Source organism: Panicum virgatum, chromosome 6K (genome assembly GCF_016808335.1).
Source record: "Panicum virgatum strain AP13 chromosome 6K, P.virgatum_v5, whole genome shotgun sequence".
NCBI classification, from domain to species: domain Eukaryota; kingdom Viridiplantae; phylum Streptophyta; class Magnoliopsida; order Poales; family Poaceae; genus Panicum; species Panicum virgatum.
The window spans coordinates 19,916,567-19,932,911 of NC_053141.1; the positions used below are offsets into that span (position 1 = coordinate 19,916,567).

The 16,345-nt window shown below is 42.6% G+C and overlaps 2 protein-coding genes across 7 annotated transcripts in view; both read left to right on the plus strand.

Moving 5' to 3' along the window:
* Nucleotides 1-3,059, plus strand: LOC120712017 (purple acid phosphatase 23-like). Of its 3 annotated transcripts, none has more exons than XM_039997698.1 (6): nt 1-954; nt 1,133-1,356; nt 1,512-1,702; nt 2,038-2,319; nt 2,532-2,674; nt 2,775-3,059. In XM_039997698.1, exons 1-6 carry the CDS (start codon nt 95-97, stop codon nt 2,941-2,943), a joined length of 1,869 nt encoding a protein of 622 aa, XP_039853632.1. In that variant the 5' UTR covers nt 1-94; the 3' UTR covers nt 2,944-3,059. The 3 variants fall into 3 exon arrangements, with proteins under 3 accessions (XP_039853632.1, XP_039853633.1, XP_039853634.1); XM_039997699.1 differs by having other exon boundaries at nt 9-954; nt 2,532-2,655; nt 2,775-3,019; XM_039997700.1 differs by having other exon boundaries at nt 26-954; nt 2,532-2,695; nt 2,775-3,003.
* Nucleotides 3,060-14,579: 11,520 nt separating this feature from the next.
* LOC120712018 (formin-like protein 6) overlaps nt 14,580-16,345 on the plus strand; it is a 39,990-nt gene continuing 38,224 nt past the window's right edge. For 3 of the 4 annotated variants that reach the window (XM_039997702.1, XM_039997703.1, XM_039997704.1), the window contains exon 1: nt 14,823-14,895. In XM_039997702.1, coding sequence (XP_039853636.1) covers nt 14,823-14,895 — 73 coding nt within the window. Of the gene's footprint in view, nt 14,896-16,345 lie in introns of all 4 variants that reach the window. The other variant, XM_039997701.1, reaches the window with a different exon arrangement.

A 16,345-nucleotide genomic window follows, 5' to 3' on the forward strand; every position in this document is an offset into this window, starting at 1 on the left:
CGAGCGAGAATATCCACCGAGATATCCGCTTCCCAAAGCTGCCGGGGAGCAGCCGCGCGATCAGTGGCGGGCGCGTGCTGTGCTGCCCACGGCCATGGTGTCGCCCGCCACCCCCAGCGCCGCCGCCGCCGGCTGCTGGCATTGCCGTCGCCACCTCGCCCTCCCGATGTCACTGCTCGTGCCATCATGCCTCGCGCTCCTCCTCGCCGAGGCCGCCGGCATCCCAACGACGCTGGACGGCCCGTTCCCGCCGGCGACGCGCGCGTTCGACCGCGCGCTGCGGCAGGGCAGCGACGACGTCCCGCTCACGGACCCGCGCCTGGCGCCGCGCGCGCGGCCCCCGGCGCCGGAGCAGATCGCGCTCGCCGCCTCCGCCGACGCCGGCTCGCTCTGGGTCTCATGGGTCACGGGCCGCGCACAGGTCGGCTCCGACCTCACGCCGCTCGACCCCGCCGCCGTCCGCAGCGAGGTCTGGTACGGCGAGCGCAGCGCCGCCGCCGCCGCCTCCTACCCGCGCGTGGCCACCGGGTCCGCCGAGGTGTACAGCCAGCTGTACCCGTACCCGGGCCTGCTCAACTACACCTCCGGCGCCATCCACCACGTCCGCCTCCGCGGCCTGTGCCCGGCCACGCGCTACTACTACCGCTGCGGCGACAGCAGCCTCTCCGGCGGCCTCAGCGACGAGCGCTCCTTCACCACGCTTCCCGCCACCGGCGCTGGCTCCTACCCGCGCCGCGTCGCCGTGGTCGGCGACCTGGGCCTCACCGGGAACTCCACCGCCACCGTTGACCACCTGGCCCAGAACGACCCCTCTCTGGTCCTCATGGTCGGGGACATGACCTACGCCAACCAGTACCGCACCACCGGCGGCAAGGGGGTCCCCTGCTTCTCCTGCTCCTTCCCCGATGCCCCGATCCGGGAGTCCTACCAGCCAAGATGGGACGGATGGGGAAGGTGACTTCTTTTCTTGACTCAGTCCCAAATTAATTTCTTAATTGACGAATGCTTCGATTCTTGGATCAACTGCATTTGTTAATCGATTAGTTGTATTTTCTGTTGTTCTATGTGCGAAAAAGTAGCTCCAGTGGTCCTTTTTATAGTTACTAAATTGCTTATGCCTGCATGGGTTTAGATTCATGGAGCCGATTACATCGAAGATTCCACTGATGGTGATAGAGGGGAACCATGAGATTGAACCACAGGGGCATGGGGGCGAAGTGACGTTTGCATCATACTTGGCGCGATTCGCTGTTCCATCCGAGGAGTCTGGATCCAACACCAAATTTTACTACTCCTTCAACGCTGGTGGCATTCATTTTATCATGCTTGGTGCGTACGTGGACTACAACCGCACAGGTAACAATTCATTCACTACAATTTCATTCCCATTTGATTGTTGCTCAATAAAGTACACACATACAAGCAATGTACTATCAGACCCCATGGAGGGAAGTTCTCGATTACTGCTGTCTGCTGACAATGTAACATTTTGTTATGTGCATTGTCTGCAGGAGCTCAGTACTCATGGTTGGATAAGGATTTGCAGAGGGTTGATCGCAGAGTTACCCCTTGGGTTGTCGCTGCTTGGCATTCACCTTGGTATAACAGCTATTCTTCTCACTACCAGGAATTCGAGTGCATGAGGCAAGAAATGGAAGATCTCTTGTACCGACATCGAGTTGACATAGTATTCTCAGGACATGTAAGCATATCCATCTTCAAAGGCTTGATTCAAATGTTATTCTGCTTTTTCAGAATCAAGACTGTCAATGCAACTTACTATACTGGAAATCGGATGTTTGCCAATACCATCAGAAAACTTATATCCTTAATGTTTGGTTTCATGTCATGTAGCACTGATTGTTTCCCATTTCCACTAGAAGCTTCATTGTGGCTATATTAAGAATAACCCCAAGATTTAGTGAGATGCTCTGCTTACAGTACTATAGTTAAAATCTGCTTACAGTACTAGATTATTGCATTCTTGATTTTAATTGAGGTAACTGTGATCTTTGATTCTACATTCTTATGCTAAAGGTACATGCGTATGAAAGGATGAATCGAGTGTTCAACTACACATTGGATCCCTGTGGCCCACTTTACATCACCATTGGAGATGGCGGGAACATTGAGAAAATTGATATTGATCATGCAGATGACCCTGGGAAGTGCCCCTCACCGGGTGATAACCACCCTGAATTTGGTGGGGTCTGCCATCTGAACTTCACTTCTGGTCCCGCCAAGGGAAAATTTTGTTGGGACCGACAGCCAGAATGGAGTGCGTACAGGGAGAGCAGTTTTGGTCATGGGATCCTAGAGGTTACTCACTTAACATTAGTCTGTCAACTGTCTTTTTCTTCTATCATGCTGCAACTTCAGTCATCGTGTCACGCTTACTGCATATGCATTATTGCTTTGATCCTGATCATGAGTTGATATGCACAAGCAACTTCAGTTGTTGTATTGTATGATGCACTTTGTAATCTTTGACTTCTCACAGATATAATGTGTGGGTGGGTATACACATACAGGTTGTGAATTCAACATATGCCTTGTGGACATGGCACCGTAACCAGGATGCATACGGAGAGAACAGCTTGGGAGATCAAATATACATAGTTCGGCAGCCTGACAAATGCCTTCTGCAGTCTACGAGTGCGTCGTCACTCAATTGGTGATTCTATTTGGTGTTCAAGTTGTGACTGTTACATCTTATTAACTATTCTGATCCATGAGTTCATGGATTTACTTTCTTGGGAATTTTTTCTTGACAGTCCCTCTAGAGGATGCCCTTCTCTGACGAGTAGCAGCAGCTGTGGGGCGCACCAGGCTATAACAAGTGGCCAGCTCTTCTGGAACGTATCTGTAATTGTGTGTGTATGTTTGATCTGTACAGTTGAAGCAACAAGTATACCAATATTCCTAGGCTTCATTTTGCAATGATAGAGGCAGCATGCATGATGTACTGCAGGGTTTATTGATTCTTTCCATGGTTTTTATTGTGGTGGTGGTTGTTTTATTGTTACATACAGAAATGCGAAAGAAAACATCTTCTGGTACGAGTTCATCCAGTGCTGCAGCATGCTCCAGCTGCCTCTGCGCAAACGATGGGCCGAAACGGTTCACTGTGGGAAGGGGCTGTACGGCTCATTAGGCCAAAGTGGGCTCTCTATTTCTTTTGGGTTCGTTGTCTATGTTGTGAAAAAAAAATTAGATTAGTGATCAATTTATTGTAATTAGATAATTAGTGATCAATAATGTAATTGGTAGTTATCTTTCATGAAGGGCCAACCCGAAAGGGCATATCCCTTCGGCCTTCTAATAGCTCTTTGGGCATATTTAAAAATAAATAGTCTTCCACTAATCAATACAATCAATCAATTATTCTCTCAGTTCTTTCGCTCTCTCAATTCTACTTTCAACACATTATGAGACACGCATTGCTCTCTCATTGAGAGATCGGTCTTGTCACCAAGAACATGGGAACTTGAAGACAATCTCACCGGGAAGAACTCGTCGACTCGACACTGAGTCAAGATAAGGCAACAATAGAGGCCTCACTTCTCTTTTGGGTAAGAATGGATCTCAGAGACTTACGTTTCTTCACCATGAATGATGGTTTCGTCGTCTTCCCCCTCGTCAGCCACCGTCGTTTCCTGTGCTTCCGAACTAATAGAGGTCGTCTCTTCAGAACCATGGCCGGCACCTCGCCGGACGTCGCCATCGTGGTCTGCACCAGGGCTGCACGCAGGGGCGCTCCTCCATACTTCCCCCACTGAAGAACCATCGGCTCCGGCGCCCTCGACGGTGGCGACCGTGACCGTACCTCCGGCCAACGTGACACCCGCCCCTTTCATCGGCCCAAATCCTTGGGCGTGTCGTAGACACCGACCGCCAGGCGGGAATCCAGTGCGGCACATGGCGTCCATGGGGCTCTCTTCCGACCAGTAAAGCGACGGACATGGCCGGTGCAGAGGGCACAAGGCGAAGGTGGTGCACGGGAGGAGCAGGGGCGACGATGCCCGGGAGCGGTGCTGCAGCGGCGCAGCAGCATCGGCGTGCGGTGCACCAGCGCGAGGCAGGCGGCGATGGCGGCGTACCCAGGGGCAATCGGCGGCGGTTCCAGGGGAGGTAGTGGATTGAGCCCATGCTCGTATACAGGCCAATGAGGCCATGCCCAACCGAACCACTGGGCCTGGCTGCTAGTAGGCCTAACCGGGCCAACAGGCCAAAGCCAAGCCAAGCCGAGCACCCTCTTTCTCAAATGCATTTTCACAACGAGGCCCCCGAACTTATTCCTATTTACATGTTTAGAATCTTCAGTTCTGCATGTGCATATTTGAGGCCCTTGATTGTTCTGTTTTAGTACTCAGACTATTCTGAATTTGCATAATTGTTGTAATTAGGCTATCAAGTTTAGAAATTAACACCAATGTAATGTGAATATTATGATTACTGCAGTAATTGTACATTATGTGATCCGCAGATCTCACATTGGTTATGCAAATATAATTTTAGAACAATTTTTTCATGTGCTAGTTATTTCATTTGTATCATTACAAATATATATATCTTGATTTATATTCTACATCATGTAGAGATATGCAAAATAAAAATTAAGGTATATGAATCTGTAATTTTGGAAGAACACAAGGTAATTGAGACTAGGCATCGGCTGCAATAAATTCTTTAAGACCATGCTTTTAGGCAGCAAGTTACTTGCCCATTACTAAAGGTCTACATCTTATGATGATTACCTATAATGTGTATATCCAACGTATTCTATACAATTTGTATATGTTAAGACTATCAGTCATTTATTCCCCCAGAAATACAATTAAAATAATTACACTATTGAATCAATATACCTTAAATTATGATTCAAGAATCATCTTGATTTCATTATTTTGAATAAATTTGCACACAGATAAATTTTAGTTTACCATAGTAAATTAATCATATACATGAACTTTCATGAAGGAAAAGGGCTCAGTTTAGTCAATAAGGATTTCACTCAGATGGTCACAACTATTTGACTTAGGCTACGGATATCAAAATAATGCCACCAGCCCATGTTTTAGACACAACAAAATTATGCAAGATCAGACTTCTTGAGACACCATATTCACCTAGATCTCAAGATATTGGAAAAAGATCCACGCAAACTTTGGGTTGCACTCAAAGAATACTATGATCAACATAGGTCAATCATTTTGCCAGAAGCATGGTGCGAGTAGTCACTACTTCACCTTATGAATTTCAAATCTATCGCACGATACAATTCTGCAATGCCCAAAATTTGTTGCAAGCTTAGTTTTGTGATCAACCTATAGATGATGCAGAAATGATCGAAAAGACATTATCTATATTTTCCTTTCAAATATGTTATTGCAACAGCAATATCGTCGGCACAACTATGCCAAATATTATGATCTATTAACAAAGAACCATCAACTACGCCCAACAGGGCTCCGCACCACTACAAGAAAATAACTACAATGATCAGAATACTAAAAACAAAATTTGATGGCATGACATTCAAAATGAATTTCAAGGGAAAACCAAGAATCATAAAAAAACAAGGGTCCTAACAAGGGCAAATGCATTTTTCAGAAAAATACTCAACATGACAACTTTGAAGTTTGTCAAAAGTGTGATTGTCATAATCGCATCACTAAAAGTGCAACACTGCCAAACATTTAATTGACTTATACTTGAAATCTGTTGACAAACAAGTTCAAGGGAACAAGATTGAAGCACACTTCAACACTCGACTGTAGATGGCCATTATTTCCCATTTTGACCGTCAACTTTTCAGAATAAAATGAGCTTTGCACTATGTTCCATACATTATTACTAACAAGTTCCACAGATTTTGGATGAGTTGTGCTTGCAGAAGACTATATACCAAAAATGAGCAAAAATGGGTGAAAACCCAGGCCGACCGGCCTCACCTAGGCTGGCCGGCCTGGCACCTCAACTAAGTGTGCCACGTCTTTGATCCAGGAGTGAATAAACACACTCACATTACCTCTAAACCGTGGATCACAAGTTGGTTTGATCAAATAGACCGAAAGGCCTAGCACATGGATCGAAGCACCCACCTGCAGTACTTACCATGATCTTTAGGCTCGGAACTGCCTCTCTACACTTCATGCACTATTGATCAGCAAGCCAGTGAAACGGAGGCCGAGATGTGCCAAACCTAGGCTGGCCGGCCTACCAACTGTCTGCTTAAAACCGAAGCAACCATCCACCGCCATCTTGAGAAGATCAGGAGCCTCCTAGAGAAGGGTGGTGCCAAACGGTGAAAATCCCAGGTCTGGCCCCACTTTGCAGCCTCTCGACCTCAGTCTTGGCATGGAAGTTGAGCACAACCTCCATAACTGCATACAACTAACGCTCAGCTTTTACCGACTTCTAGCTAGTATAAATAGGCCCCCATCCTCACTTGGGAACACACACGGACACACAAGAAGTTCTCTCTTCTCATTTTTACTTTCTAGACTAGAGTAGGTTTAGTAGTCTAGGAGTTAAAGTCGAGTCGAGCTTGTCTCGAGATTTCGGAGTCGTCATCGAAAGTCGGGTATAAGCTCTTGTAGCTTTTTCCTTTGATATTTATCAATAGAAGTTATCTTCTTTATGTTTTCGAGTCAGCTTTACTTTCCGCATTTATTTATCTCTCCAAGTTATCTTGCTTGTGTGTGGAAATAATTTCTCTAGCTTAGGCTTTGTTATCTTTCTTATTTATCTAGATCTCATCTTACGAGTTTTCTCGCTCGGACTAGGAGGCTCAAGACAGTTCCCTAGGTTGAGGGGGATTTCGCTTAAACACGTCAAGAGAAATCCTAACGCTGGACGTGGTGACAGAGCTCGGTGTTAACTAGGAAGTGATGTGTTCCACCCCACGGTACCGTTGTGGTAGGCAGCAGGTGGTGACAACTCTATCCGTCCTTTGTAGTCCACCATATTTGGGTGCTTTTATAGCAGTAGTAGCTGACTGCCGTTGTACTCCATTCTCACCCAAGTCTGTGTCCTCCCTTGAGGCTGCCGAAATAAGCTCTAGGTTCTCGATAACCAGTTAGAAACAAGGTTTAGTCTAGAGAGGCTAGCTAGATAGTTTAGAAGTGTTTTAGGAGTATTTCTCACTTGTTGTCCTCCCAACTGCTTACCTCTCTAAGGATTAGAGTCTCCTGTGGCAGACAGTTGTTGCTTGGCCATTATCGTATCTCTCTTATCAGGCTTACCCCCACTAAGTTAGTCGGTTGATATCTTTAGTAAAGTTTGTCATTCAATTCTTCGATACTCTTTATCTATAGTGCTTCCATGAGGAAATTTACAATACCCTAGAACACTCCAAAGTGAAGTGCTACAATGGTGATTTTGTGCGCTTGCGGAATACATATTCATTTGGGCATAACAAATGCCAACATCGATCTACTAACATCAGTTGCTCCAAGATGTTCCTTCAGAACATGATAATGAGGAGATCCCACCACGTGGAACAATCTATTGAGCACTGATGACATGGTTGTGGAATTTCAATCCAACGACATGTTTAGAGACACAACCTAATCTCCATAATTACCAACAACTTGATTACCTAGCCATATTTATATTGTGTCGTAAATATTTATTGTCAAGGATATCCCACATGAACAATCCAAATGAAGGAAGGAATCAATTTAGTGGACATGGTACCACTAACACTATACTTAGGAAAATTAAATATTTCCAAACTCTCATTAAGGGTAAAGGAAATTTCACACAAATCGCATGATGCGATATTGTGAGCATTGGTTTTGATCGAGCCATATTAATTCTCTCTATTGAGTTACAGATATATCTGTCACAATGATTTCCATGTGGAAACACATAATGATGAATATCAATTCATCATAAAATTGACAGATGTATCGAGCAAATGTTTGAAAGAATTCCTTCAATATCTACGAGATTGTATATACATCAAACTCGTAGAAATGTTGCGTACAAGATAATTTATAGAATCTTGATATTCTCAAGACAAGCATCATTGCCTTAGTCATCCTAGGATTTGGATGACGTAAAAATTATCAGCAATTCAATTAGTCACCATATAAATAATTCACAATTTTCCAAATCTTCAGATTTTATATGCACCGCATGTGCTAAAGGGAAATTAATCTTAAGACCCTCTTATTTTAAGATAAAGGATGGATCACTAACATTTCTTGAACACATTCAAGGAGAAAATTGTGGTCCATTCATCCATTAGCCAGACCATATTGGTACTTCATGGAACTTATTGATGCGTCATCTAGATGGTCCCGTATGTATTTATTATCCACAAGAAATCATGCTTCTGCATGATTCATTGCTCAAATTATCAAATTAAGATAACATTATCAGGAATACCTAATAAAATCCATCAGGATAGACAGTGCAGCTAAATTCTCCTCAAAAGCCTTCAATTACTATTGTATGGCTCTAGGCATTAATGTGGAATATTTTCGTACCTTATGTACATACACAAAATGGATTAGCCAAATCTCTTATCAAGAGAATAACTTAATCACTAGTGGAAATTGATGCATCGGCGATGAACAGTTTTGTCACAGAAGGGCTCAAATTCGTCGCGCAAAGAATTCTGTGATGAATTTGTGACGAATTTCAATTCGTCAAAAATGAAGCATCGAGTTTGGTTTGCCTTGACGAAACAGCCGAAATGTCACTAAAATATTTTTTTCACGACGAAAGAAAATTTCGTCGCGGAACCATTATTGCTTCGTTGACGCATCGCTGAGACGTCACTAGACTCCCGGATCCACGTGTACACGTCCGCACTGGCAGGTGTCATAGGACACGTTGGCGCTCCACGTGGCTTCGTCCCTGCTGGCAGTTAACATGGTGGGCAACACGTGTCGCAAAGAGGATAGCAACGTGGCAAGCTGGTAACAGTCCACGTGGTGATATGAGCAAATGACACATGTCAGTTTGTTTTCGGTCGCGTGTAATCTTCCAGTTTTTCCATGTGTCCTTTCTCGATTCGACCATGTGTCATTCTCTCGGTGATCCACGTGTCGTTTCCTTTTTTGTCCACGTGTCGTGTGCCTATTGGTCCACGTGTCACTTTCGAGTTGCTGCACGTGGCATTTTATGGATGTTCCACGTGTCGGTTTCTGATTGTTCCACGCATCATTTTCATACAGTTACACGTGGTGCTTTCGTCACATAACTATTTCGTCATAGAACTTTTTACTGGGCTGGTTCAGGCTAGTGCCAGCCTCATTTTTATCATTCCATTCCAACCCAGCCAACTATTTCAGCCCAGCCAGCCGAACGGACTGCATTCCGTCACAGAAGAAATGATGTGACAGGAAATCACAGAAAGAGAGCCACATAAGTTACAACCACACATAATTCATCACACCACTACATACAACAGATATATAGTTCATCACAACATAACAAATAGTTCATCACACCACCAAAATAGTTCAGAACCCACAAGCACCGGAGGTAATGACAGGATCAGGGCTGAGAAGAGATACCAGCAACGTTCGCCTGCAAGATTCTCTTCCTGGCGCTTCTTCATGTCCTCATAGAGTTGTTGTGTTTTTAGCAGCGCTTCCTCTGCTGCTTCACTCCTCTTCCTGATCTCAGCAAATTCTTCAGTGATAGCAGCTTTTTTTTTTGTTTCTGCGCAGCAAGTTCTTCAAGTAGCTCTTGTTCCGCAGCTGACGAAGGCTTCAAGGAACGAGTGGATAAACCAGCATTCTTGAACTCAGTGGAGTTGGAGCTGTCAAGCGAGATGACCTTGAAAACCACCTCAGCACTATTCAATGGTGCCTGCCCATCAGCAACAGCTTCGGCCCGCATAGTTTCCATTGACATCTACAAAACGCATATATGAACTATTACTTCACTGATTGTAGTAAAAAAAAGTAGTGTATCAAAAATACCGGGAACAAAGGCAGATTGGATAGTTGCTACTAAATAGTATTAACATGACACACCACTGAGTGAAAGGGGCAGCCATGAGCCATGCATATTAAAACTATATGATGCAGCATGTACAGAGCGTTGGAAAAATAATGATAAAAGTCTTGTAGAAACAACTTGTCGCAACCGGAAATGGGCGACTACAAAACTACTTGATTGCTCGTGTCATGTGCGTTGGATAGGAATGGTCTAGCACACAATGACTCGAGGGATTTAGACTGGATCGGGCTGGAAATGCCCTACGTCCAGTATGTGGAGTGGTTCTCTCACTCAATTGCTCGAGCTCAGGTGCTCAAAGTTGCAGGGGGAGCTTACAAGCCTTCGAGTAGTGAAGGAATGATTCGATCTCTTGCCTACATGAGTGGGATCCCCCTTTTATGCTTCAAGGTGGGACCCCCCTATTTACTTATTTCTATTGCTAGTGTGTGTTGCTCGTTTGCTGGAGAGGACTCTTCATTGTTGTCAGTTGGTGGGTCCCGCTCCATCGGTCGGGAGTGGCGGCAGCTCTCTTGGTCGGTTTTCTTGGGCAACGAGTCTTCGTGCTCCCCTCCCATCCCTGGTCGGTTGGGGGCGGTCTCCTCGCTCGGTCGAGGCTCGGCAGTCGTCCCGTCGTCTGTCCGTCCATACATCCTCCGCACGTCCTCCCCTTAGTGGGCTCTGACCAGGGAGTGGCACGCCTACTGACGGGCTCAGTTTGTCAGACGGCCTCGCCTGGTCGTAGTCGTCTGGCGCTGATGGAATGGTGTCAGCGTGGTCATGATGACGGCGTGCGGTGTGGACGAGTTGACGCTCTCTCTCTTGTTTCCCGTTGCGGGTACGAGTAGGTGGTATAGTCCGCACTGTAACCCCGTCAGGAGATCCTGTTCGAATGCACGGACGCGCTCCGCAATAGTGGGCGGTGTGTACGGCGGAGTAGGGAGCAGGTGGAACAACTACATCTTGGAAGTCATCAAAGCTGACTCTTATAGCTATATCCACTAATCATTCTAAAATAACTACATTATTTGAAGCTTCACGTGAATGCATATGGCTTCACAGAATGGTCAACCACATACAACAATTATGTGGTATTGGTTCAATCATGAAACCAACAATTGTTTATGAAGACAATTGTGATTGCATTTATGCAAAAGAAAGCAGGTTATATAAAAAGGCAATATCACAAAATACATTGCTTCTAAACTATTTTATGGGAAAATAAAAACCTTGCAAACCAAATCATGAGATTTGTAAGGCTCAGGGGGAGACTCTCTCTGAATCATAACCAATACAACCAACCATAATCATCATATTATATAATTGTACTATTTTCCTAATGAGTTTTTTCTATCAAGATTTTAATCATATATATAAATTTTTAATGAGACAATATTTTATATTATATCCCTAATTTTCCCGACCTGGGTTTTTAAAGGGGTATTGGAGACATATTACAAATATCATATCTTCTGTTTTCTCACCAGAGTTTTTAAGAAAATATTCAAGATATTATTTCTTCTCATATTTTCCAATCAGGTTTCGGGGGAGAATTATTACAAACATGATCCATAGATCATAATACATTCAAATTTATTTATGAGTTCTCCTTTCAAGATTTTTCTCATATAATTTTACAATCAATGATATTCCATATCATTTTCTCCTTATATTTCTCTCACTAAGTTTTATAGGAATTTTAATGGAATACCAACCCATATATGTCATATTAATATTTTGTCCTATTTTCGTAAAAAAAGTTTAAGAAGTTTTTCCATGATATATCCATACGTGTCCTGATTTTTCCAATACGATTTTTAAGGAGTTATTCGATTGATTACAGGACCACAAGAAGAACAAATTAATTAAAGAGGAGCAATGTACAAAATAGGGTGCTATAGCGGCGCAATAACGTTTTCGACCACTGCAGCTATAGTACTATTGTACAAAATAGCGGGCTATAGCGGCTGAGGAGAGCTCTCCGCTAATTTTTATAGCCCGCCATTTTATACACTGAGGGGGAGTGTTGTGAAGAAAATTAGATTAATAATCAATTTATTATAATTAAATAATTAGTAATTAATGATGTAATTGGTAGTTACCTTTCACAAAGGGGCCAACCCGAAGGGGCATATCCCTTTGGCCTCCTACTAGCCCTTTGGGCATGTATAAAAACAAGTGGTCTTCCACTAATCAATACAATCAATCATTCATTCCCTCAATGCTCTCGCTTTCTCAATTCTACTTTCAACAGTCTAGACCTCATTTGACAGGTTCCTGTTCTAAAAAAACTGACAGGTTCTTGCCTTAATTCCCTTCCCATTTTCATCGGTAGTTTGTTTGTAAAAAATGCAGTATGCGTTCGTTAGTGTGTATTTTGTACAAAGCAAACTTTTTTGTACAAAACATAATACACTCGTAGAGTTGGTTATTCACTTATTTGTTGTGTGTCAACCCTCCATTACGAGTTCGTTTTAGCTTTTCTCATTGACAAACTGCCACGTGGCATCACACTAGAAAATAAAAAAGGAAGAAAGGGGGGAAAGACATCTACGTCGTCTTGCTGGGTTCCCACCACAAACAGGTGCGATAGGGCCAACGAGCCAACAAACGCCATCTCGACCAATTTAGTTCACTTCGAAAGATTGAACTCCCCAACCAAAAAGCCATAAAAATAAGGGGGTATTTGGTTGCGGTGACTAAAAGTGACAAATATTTTTCTAGTTCATTAGTCGTGGGAGCTTGCTAAAAATGACTTAAGTGATATCTCTCCTTCTTAAACTGCCTGGCTCTATCTCTCCTCTCTTTCATCTATAGTTCCCTTTAGTCCCTACTCCGTCCAAAAGGAGTGAATAAAGTGTATCCAAACAGACCCTAACAATGACAAATCTCTCTCTCTCTCTCTCTCTCTCTCTCACACACACACTAAAAACCAGCAGGATGGCTATATATCACCCAGAAAAATGAATTTCCACCCATCAGTGATCCATATGTTGAGTTTCGGTCAAAATAGAATTTCGGCCCAAGAGGGGGGGTAATGGGGTAGGAGGCAGTCTAATTAGAGGAGAGTGGGTCCCATTAGTGTGTTTTTAATTTTTTTCGTTTCTTTTCTTCTTATTTTCTTTCATTTTCGAAAACAACTTTTCTTTTCATTTTTCCTTATTGAATTTATTTTTTATTTTTCATTAATTCTAACTTTTTCCTCTTTAATTTATTTTTCCTTCTTTTCTCTCTTTTTTCTTTTGTTCTTCAGGTTTCTTTTATATTTTTGATAATACTATTTTTTATGTTATTGTTTTCTTTCCTTTTTTAAAATTTATTTTTCTATACTAACTTATTTTACATCTATATATATTTATTCACTTTAAGAATATGTTGTTCGTAATGTGTAGAATTTAGTTGTAAGAATAATCTTTTTACAATTTATTGGTGTGTTGAGCTATTATGTTCACTTTGAAGACTAGTTTGTTTGAGTTGTTAAACTAATTGTTTCATGCTGACATAATGTTTAGAACAAAAATGTAGTCTATTTTTTGGAAAATAGCGGTCATTTAGTCTTGTTATTCACAAGTGAATACCCTTGCTCTCACTTGGGCCCGCCCCTGCATATAGCCACGGCGTCCAAACAGACCAACAATGACAAACCTCTCTCTCTCAATCCGCCTCTCTCACACTAAAAACCAGCGGGATGGCTATATATCACCCAGAAAATGGATTTCCACCCATTATTGATCCATATGTTGAGCTAACAGGAATTCGGTCCAAATAGAATTTTGTCCCAAGAGGAGTAATAATGGGATAGGAGGCAGTCCAATTAAAAGAGAGTGGGTCCCATTAGTGTGTTTTCAATTTTTTCGTTTCTTTTCTTCTTATTTTCTTTCATTTTCGGCAACAACTTTTCTTTTCATTTTCCTTATTGAATTTATTTTTATTTTTCATTAATTCTAATTTTTGTTTTTCCTCTTTAATTTATTTTTCCTTCTTTTCTCTCTTTTTTCTTTTGTTCTTCATGTTTCTTTTATATTTTGGGTAATACTAACTTTTATGTTATTCTTTTCTTTCCTTTTTTAAAATTTATTTTGTTCTATACTAACTTATTTACATCAATATATATTTATTCACGTGTAAGAATATGTTGTTCGTAATGTGTAGAATTTAGTTGTAAGAATAATTTTTTCACAGTTTATTGGTGTGTTGAGCTATTATGTTCACTTTGATTGAAGACTAGTTTGTTTGAGTTGTTCACTTAATTGTTCGTGCTACTTAATGTTTAGAACAATAATTTAGTATTTTTATTGAAAATAACAATTATTTAGTCTTGTTATTCACTATCTATATATATTCGGTAAAAATGTTTGATCATAAAAAAATGTTTATAAAAATATCATCCAAATATAGTTAAGTGTGATCTTATTTTAAAAATCTTATCATATAAAATGTAGTGGTGCAATTAAGATTTAATTTAAAAAGTTAAATATTTTGAGTTTTATATTTGCATACACGTAGGAATGATGCCAGCAATTTTATTTGTTCATATATATGCATATAATATTGGGCTAAAAGGTGGACCGCATGCGCTTCAGGTGAATCCATCCAAAAGCCAGGGGTCGGGACTCGGGAGGGGCCTGGAAGAAGGCTGCAAAACCTAGCGCCGGGGGCCGAGGCCAAGCCGCGACGCGCGCCAGGGGGCCAGGCCCCGCGCCGCGCGCATTCGCGCGCCTGCATTCGCGATTCCTTTCCCTTCACGCCGCGGCAACCCCCACGCGCATTGTACCAGGACGGGGGGATCTATGGCGGTGCCGCCGCGACGGGGCTCCTGGTGGTAGGGCTCCTCCGCGGGTGGCAAATCTGGGGCCCGCGGCATGGCGCTCTTCCGCAAGTTCTTCTACCGCAAGCCGCCCGACGGGCTCCTCGAGATCACCGAGCGCGTCTACGGTGCGTTTGCCCTCCTCCCCCCCCCCCCCTGCGCGCCTGGTCAATGCCAGCGTCCGTTTCGCAGGGAATGAGGGTAACACCTGCGTGGTCGTCTGGTTTGCGTTTTCCATTTTCGAATGCCGTGGTGAATATGTCTGGCGGTGGTGCAACAATTATTAGAAATGATTCGGTGGTTTGTTTTGTTTCTCTTTCCTTGTCTTCCTTGATTTGTCGTGCTCAATTCGTTTTCACTTCTTGTGGTGAGAGGCTGTTTTGGGATCATACCGGAAATTTCAGTTGCCATCGAGCTTTAGCAGTTGTACTTCAGCGACCGTGCTGTTATATTTGTGTCAAATTTTTGGGAACTGGAGGTCTCGGTGGCCAGCTGCTCCATCTTTGGAGTAAGCAGCCCGGGTTCGAATCCCATCAGACTCAGCGGTACGGCCGGGGATAGAGTGCTCCGGTGCCTAGCGTCCAGATAACGCAGGGGGCTACTCCCTCTGGCCCCTCATAGGGCATAGTTTCTGTAATTTTAATTAACCAAAGATTGTAGGGGATACGGTAAACTATTGAAACCATAACATAAGTCCATCTCTGGAAATGAAGTCTGAACTGACAAGCCTGGATAATTTGACATGGAGCGGTAGTGTATGATTTGAAATACAAACTAGTTATTCGAATTAACAACCATTGCTCAGTTTTCACAGACAGCACACCAAAAAACAATCAGAATCACATACAAAAGGAAAAGAATCTGAGAAAGCAACAACGAATTTAAGTGCCCTTCACTTTGGTAGTACTTGAATAGAACATGGGTTAGTGCTTGCTTATTTTAACAATAAGGAAAATGCTGTTATATATGGCCATTTTTGTATGGCTTGATAGCTATCCCTTTTAATGTTAAAACATGCTTTTCGTGACTACCAAAGTTAAAGTTTAGTGTGAAAAGATAAAGGGATAGAAGTCCAGTTCTACTTGCTATCAGTGGCGGATCTAGGATTGTACCACAGAGTATGCCGCAGAGCTTTTTTTCCATATACAATTAGGTATAATAGATAAAAAAGGCATCATCCATATGTAATTCGGTAAAAAATTTCAACATTTGACATAATTTTTTGTGCAAGAATAAAAATAAATTATCAAGTCTTAAATTCAACAATCAAGGGAACATATATATTATGTCCAAAATGTGCATAAAAGAAGCTTACGTGTCTATAATGTCGGTAGCAGTTCAAATAGATGCAATGTCTTTCCTCTTCGTAATTCAATAATTCTAAAAACATTATACGCAAGGTGCAGCATTAGCATTACTGATGATTAATTCTAAGAAAATAAAATCAGATAGAGTAGCTGCAGTTTCAAAGTTGTTGTTACATATGTGTGGATAAAAATTCAAAATTAATATAACTGTATTTATAAGAACTAACCTTCTCAGTCAGTTTTGATTATGTAAGCAGTAAGTGGCCGAAGA

Coding starts and splice junctions, on each gene's coding strand:
- LOC120712017 (XM_039997698.1), top strand. CDS start 95: ATGGTGTCGCCCGCCACCCCCAGCGCCGCCGCCGCCGGCTGCTGGCAT. Junction 1,357..1,511: donor CGTGGACTACAACCGCACAG/GTAACAATTCAT, acceptor CATTGTCTGCAG/GAGCTCAGTACTCATGGTTG. Junction 2,675..2,774: donor AGTGCGTCGTCACTCAATTG/GTGATTCTATTT, acceptor TTTTCTTGACAG/TCCCTCTAGAGGATGCCCTT.